At 55.9% G+C, this 6,444-nt stretch overlaps 1 protein-coding gene across 1 annotated transcript; it reads right to left on the reverse strand.

The window, feature by feature from the left end:
- Positions 1-472: 472 nt before the first annotated feature.
- Positions 473-3,047, reverse strand: THBD (thrombomodulin). The gene has a single exon (XM_003803938.3). It carries the CDS (start codon positions 3,026-3,028, stop codon positions 1,295-1,297), a length of 1,734 nt encoding a protein of 577 aa, XP_003803986.2. The 5' UTR covers positions 3,029-3,047; the 3' UTR covers positions 473-1,294.
- Between the last annotated feature and the right edge of the window lie 3,397 nt (positions 3,048-6,444).

A 6,444-nucleotide genomic window follows, 5' to 3' on the forward strand; every position in this document is an offset into this window, starting at 1 on the left:
CATGAATTGGGTGGGGCGGAGCTCTGGATCCTGCATCTCTAACCAGCTCCCATGGGCCGCTTCCAATTTTTGTTTAGGGCCACAAGGGCCAGGCTTGAAGGTCGCTCTGAAGTGGGAGAGATTCTCCAAGGACCTAAGACAGCCCTAATTGTGCTTCGTCCAGGCTGCATCCTGAGCTCCCAGTTCCACAAAACCAGTAGAGCTGCATTTATTTTGGTCTACTGAGTGACAAGAATAGGGCAAGTCAGTCGACAACTGGCATGGACGGTGCAGCTCAGACGTTCTCAAGACAGTCTCCTGGGAGGTGCTTCTCTGCTTTCTCAATCTAGAGCAACCATTTGAACATGTTCAATGCTTTCAAAAACAAGTAATAATAATAAAAAGAAAACTGCATAAGAAGCTTAACAACTATTATTATTAACACTATTTTTTGGTCCAAATCAAAACAACAACAACAAAATTCAGGCTTACTGTTTATAAAATAAAGATGAAAAACTCCTTGAGTTAATTTCTGTAACAATCTAGCAATATTAATTTAACTAATACTTTTTACATTCTAACCTTTCTTAAGATTATTTTGCTGGAGCAACCTGAAATTCCAGGGTAAGGTAGCAGATCTGGCGAAAGAGCAAATGACCAACTCCTTTCATTTTTAGTGTTTTGTTCCTGTTTCACATAGGAGTTCTGCCTGGGCAGACAGCTAAGATGGGAAGAAGTAGGGTCGGTCACAGGTAAAGTGACTCGGATGAGCTGGTCCCCTTCCTGGGAGGAATGAGGAGGGAAATGCCGCTTGCTTTATCAATTCTAGAGAGCTGGGGAGGGGAGGGAATTCACCAAGATAATTTAACTGTCACAAGACAAATGAGTGTGTAACTGTATCTATGGGGGGGTGGAAAATGGAGATTGGAGACTTTACAGGTAGGGACACATGGGAGGGGAAGCAAAGGGAAAAAATCCTAAATACTTAAAAAAATAAATATTTTGGTCATCACTAGGTCTGCCCCAAAGGCCGCCAACCAATACTGCCTACCCCTCCTCCCTCCCCCTGGTATGGACTGGGATGCTGTGGTCTGTCTCAACTGTTGTTTGGTGACATCCTGGAAAGAGCCCCTTGCAGTCACCTGCTCCCCAGCGAGGCATGGAATCAGCCTGAAGAGGGGAAAGGAGTCTCATCCAACTCTAATGCCAGCTAAAGTGCGTTTGGGTAGCCAGGGAGTAAAGTTGGGGCCCTGGGGGCACCGGAGGGAGAGAAGGGCCTGCCGACCCACCGTGCCTCCAGGAGGGAGGGAGCCGGTCAGAGTGTCTGAGGGGTCCGCTCGGTGCGCACCTGCTGCAGCGCTGCCTCTTTGGCGGGGGCGGCGGGCTTGTATTCCGTCTTGGCCCGCGCAGTGCCCTGCTTCTTGCGCAGGTGGCAGAGAAGCGCCAAAAGTGCCACCACCAAGGACAGGCTGGCGATGGAGATGCCCATAAGCACGCCTGAATGCACTTGCCCGGCTGCAGGGGGGCCTGAGGTGGAGCTGGGCGTTGGGCTGACGGGGATCTCCCCGGAGCCACCGTCCTCAACGCCAGTGTTCTGACCGTTCACCTCGATGGGGCTACAGTCCTTGCTCACCTGGCCAGCCAGGACCGAGTCTGGCCCGCAGACACACTCATAGGAGCCGGGGAGGTTGCGGCACTGGCCGCCGTGGCAGTAGTCGTTGTAGCACTCGTCAATGTCCGTGCACACGGAGCCCTCGTCCAGGATGTAGCCCTCTGGGCACTTGCAGTCAGCCGGGGTGTTGGGGTCGCAGTCGGCTGGACATGAAGTCTGGTTGCAGAACATCTGGCACCTGCTCGGCTCCTGTGGCTTGGGCACGAATCCCTCGGCGCAAATACAGGTGTAGTTCGTTGGGCCCACAGGCTGACACTGGTACTCGCAGTTGGCTGCAAAGCAGGGGTCCACGGCCTCCACGCACTCGCCATCGACCAGTTCGTAGCCAGGATGGCAGAGGCACTCGAAGCCACCCTGCGTGTTGATACAACGCTGTGGGCACGGACTGGGCACGAGCATACAGTCGTCCACGTCCTCGCACCGATGCTGGTCAGCCGCCAGCTGGTAGCCGGTCTCACACATGCATGAGTAGGAGCCAGGCACGTTGGGGTCGGGGAAGCACAAGTGCTCACAGAGGTCGTTGCAAGATGCAGCACAGGAACGCCCGTCCGCCTGAAGGGCGGCGTCCCCTGGGCAGAAGCAGCTGGGCACCCCTGAGCTGTCATTGCACACGCGCTCACAGCCGCCGTTCTCCACGCCGCAGGGCCAGGCGCCAGGCTTCTCCCGGACCCAGCGCGCCTCGCCGGCCGCTCCAGGAGGCGCAGAACACACCAGCTCCAAGCCTAGGGGCGCCACCGCAGCGGTGCTGCCCGCCGGCAGTGCCTGAAAGTCCGCGCCGCGGGCCCCGAACGGGGTGCTGTAGGTAATCGAGACGCTGGCGGCCGCCTGGGCGCCATGCTTTACCTCCAGGGGCCTGCAGGAGGTAGGGAAGTGGAACTCGCAGAGGAAGCCATGGGTCTCGGCGTCGCACTGCTGCTCCTGCCAGGCCGGCTCGCCGGGCGCAGAGGCCCCAGCCGCGGAGACAGTGACGCACAGCGGGCCGCACAGGGGCTCCCGGGAGTGATCCAGCCGTGCCCACCTGCTGTAGCTGGTGCGATTGTCTCCCGTAACCCACTGGAAGCCGCGCAAGGACCCGAGATGTCCGGGGTCCCTGCAGCCGGCTGGGAGTTTCAGGCCGATCCAGAGGCGTGGGCTGTCACCGCCATCACTATTCAGCAGCAGGGAGATGACATCGGCAGCCACCGAGGAACGCACGGTCATCAGGTGACCCTGGAGGCGCTCGCAGACCTGGCTAGCAGCAAGGAAGGTCGCAGGGCCCCGGAAAAGAGCGAAGCAGTCGTGCTCGACGCACTGGCTGCCACGGGGTTGCGGTTCTGCTGGTGTCGGGATCCCCAGGCCGGCGGGGGCCAGCACGCCAAGCAGCAGGACCCCGAGCATGCTGCCCAGGTGCGGTAAGTGCAGGTGCCGGGAAAGCGCAGGCCTGCGACCCGGCCGGGCAGGAGCAAAGGTGTACAGGAGGCCGCTGGCGACAGTCGCTCTTGTCCTGCTCAGCTCGGACGCTTCGGGCTACCGCGCGTGGCCCCAGCGAGACAGCCTCTGACATGCTCATAGGCCTGGGCTGGAGTTTATAAGTGCGCGGCCCTCCCTCTCTGGACGTTCGGGAAAAGGAAGGAAGTGCCGAGTGGGAAGGGCTGATGCCGTATTCACGGATTACTGGGTTCTCCGGACGTCGTGCGCCCGCCCTCGCGCCTGGGATCACCTCGAGCAGATGAATAAACGCGACCCCGGCCCGGGACGTCCCGGGCGGGGCTGGCAGACTCAGGCGCCGCTGCGGACGGAGGGCAGCACTCCATCAGCAAGGCAACACTCCCGCCCCTACTATCAGACTCCACTGGTGCAGCCCTCCTCAATCTTCTAGTCCTTCTCCCGCCCGCCCCTGAATGTTACCACGGATTCCAGGGGAAGCCTCCTTTGCAGAGCTCTGAGACCTGCACATTCCGTAGAAAAGAAGGCTTTGAATGGGACGTAAGGGAGACTCGGCACAAAAAGGACTTTGGGAGGGGCTGCCTCTTCCAGCGCTTCCGCAAACACAAGGTCAGATCGCAAAGAGAGAGTTGGAGCCGACCTAGGAGCCAGGGCACCTGACTCAGGAGACCAGGGCAGCACTAGTCCTCTGAAGACAGTGGGTATGTCTGGGTTGAGGACAGACCTAATACTAGCTCCCGGGCCCCATGGCTGGCCATGGAACCCGTGAGCTCCTGGGCACTCACTGCCAATGCCAGACTCCATCTTGTCGCACGGGAAGATGGCAGGGACACTCGGGGCTCTGAGCTCCTCTCCCCTTTGAGAAGCTGTGAGGGATGAATTGCCGCACAGGCCTGCCGGGGGTGGGGTGGCAGGGGAGCGCTTCAGCTCTCTGTTGTCTTCCAAATCGCAGGGTCACCCCCCGCGGAGTCCGCCTACTGCCCAGGTGAGGAGGCCTGCAAGGTTCAGGTGCACCCACCAAGGTCTGTCACAGAGCTGTCCACTCCCGAGACCTGATTGATGACGAGGTGCACATAATCAGGCAGCAACACAAAAGAGGGCCTGTCCTGTGGTTGGCAAGGCGGGGAGAACTAGGAGGAGGAGGTGGGGATCTGTTATTTCTGACCTTATGGCTTGTTCACTTAAGGAGAATGCCCAGGGGAGCTGCAAACTTTGTTGAAAAACAGGCTCGAGTCTGGTCCTCCGCTGTGGTCACTCACAGCCCAGCACCGGGAGGCGGCGCTGTTGAGCTCTAAACAAACCCAAAGAAGCTGGAGAACTAGTCGGACTATTTTACAAGGGCACATGTCAAATCTACTAAGCGTAGAATATTGTCTTAACACAATAATTAAGAAAGTGCTGTGTTAACGAGTTTGACATAAATATTGAGTAAATATTTATGAGTTTGAGTAAACATTTCAAATTGTATGTAAAACCAGCACATTGTACCCCATAAATGCATTAATGAACACAGCTATGATGTAATTTGAAAAAAAAAAAAAGAGTGTGGGGAAGGCAGAGGCCTGGCCCCCAAGTAGGAAACTGTTCTGTGGAAGCTTTCGGGGACTCCCAGGCTCACCTTCTGGCCTTCCCTGTCCAGTAGAGCCCAGATTTAAGAGAAGAACAGCACAGTGTGGGACCTCTCCTGAGAAAGACAATGTCCAATGGGGAGACAATGCCATGGGGAAAGGGGCTGGTAAAACAGTCCCTCCTGATATACCCCAAGGGGACCAAGAGCTATAGCCAAACACAAACAGCCTCCCAGTACCCTGCTGAGGTGGGCTCCATGGTGGGAAGGGTGCCCCAGCTTCCAGGTAGGGACCCCAGAGGAGCTTCCTGAGCTCTGAGATGCACCTGCCTAAGGGAGGAGGACCTGGGGGGAGGGTGGAAGGGAGGAGCCCAGGGTTGAGAGCCAGCCCCTCCCTGTGAGAGCTGGGCAGGCACTGGCTACCTGGGGATCATAACCCTGCCCACCTGGGAAGAGAGGGAAGGGAAGTGAGGGATGTGGAGGTGGAGAGACTTCAGATATGGGCAGGAATCCCAGTGGATCACTGCTAAAAGGTCTCAGAAAGTGGGGGAATTCCCTTGGTGGCTGAGACAAAAGAGGGGACAGAACCAGCTACACCACCTGCAGAACCCAGTGCAAGGTGAAAGTGTGGAGTTTCTGGCTTAATTACTAAGAATTTCAAGACTGACAGCACACAGCGTGAAACAAGGGGTAGGACCCTTTTGAATGCAGAGACCCCCTGGGCAGGGCTCCTCTGAACTAGCCAGCCCTAAAAGGGGCTGAGGAACTTTCAAGGATCCTGGTGTTGCCCCATACCGGGTTGGCTGGATTCTTGGATGGATTCTAGCTGATTCACCAGCATACACTTTGGTTGGGCATCCTACTCAGACCTCCTTAAACCCATTATTGAGTCTTGCAAAGAACAAGAAAAAAGAAAAAGGAATGTGTGAGAACAGCCCTGGTAACTGGGCTCACTGGAAAGTCAATGATGCCTTTGAAACTTGGCCTAGCTCTCTATAAGAAGGTGTTGGATGTTTCTGTATTTTCAACAGAAAGAAACTAAAGGAACAACGAATGGAAGTAGAGGACTGTCCCATGGAATGAGCCACCATCTCTGGGCCACCTTGCAGAAGAATGGGTGGATGTGAGCTGTTAGACTTTCCCACCCCTCAGGGCATAACCCCTGCTCCAGGACACACATCAGCTTTACCTCCCAGGCTTGCCTTTGCCAATTCATTTTCCTCTACAGCCAATGCTTTAGAGGTTTTTTTTTTTTTTTTTTGAGACAGTGTCTCACTTTATCACCCTTGGTAAAGTGATGTGGTGTCACAGCTCACAGCAACCTCCGACTCCTGGGCTGAGGCAATTCTCTTGCCTCAGCATCTCGAGTAGCTGAGACTACAGGTGCCCACCACAACACCCAGCTATTTTTTGTTGCAGTTGGGCCGGGGCCGGATTCAAACCTGCCACCCTCAGTATATGGGGCTGGCGCCCTACACACTGAGCCACAGGCGCCGTCCTATTTTGCAAGTTTTAACAGCCTCAGATGACTGAAGGTCCCCAGGCCTCTGCTAGAATCCCACCCATCTCCCTTTCTGTACCTCCTGTGCACCTGGGACAGATGACTCCCCATGTCTCTATGTGGGTGTCATATCCACTGCCCTCTTCCTGACACAGACTCCAATCCCTCCACCCTCATGTGGGCACCAACCAGGACTTGCTGTACTGCTGAAATAGTCGCCTCAAAGACCTCCCATCACGTCAGGAATGCCAAGAACTTGTTTCCATTCATCCTTCTAGATGTCATGTACGTTTCCACTCC

The sequence above is a fragment of the Otolemur garnettii genome, unplaced genomic scaffold, assembly GCF_000181295.1.
Source record: "Otolemur garnettii isolate 467f Iridium unplaced genomic scaffold, OtoGar3 scaffold00136, whole genome shotgun sequence".
Taxonomy (NCBI): Eukaryota; Metazoa; Chordata; class Mammalia; order Primates; family Galagidae; genus Otolemur; species Otolemur garnettii.

Bases quoted from the DNA above. Each gene is read 5' to 3' on its own strand.
- THBD (XM_003803938.3), bottom strand. From the start codon at position 3,028: ATGCTCGGGGTCCTGCTGCTTGGCGTGCTGGCCCCCGCCGGCCTGGGG.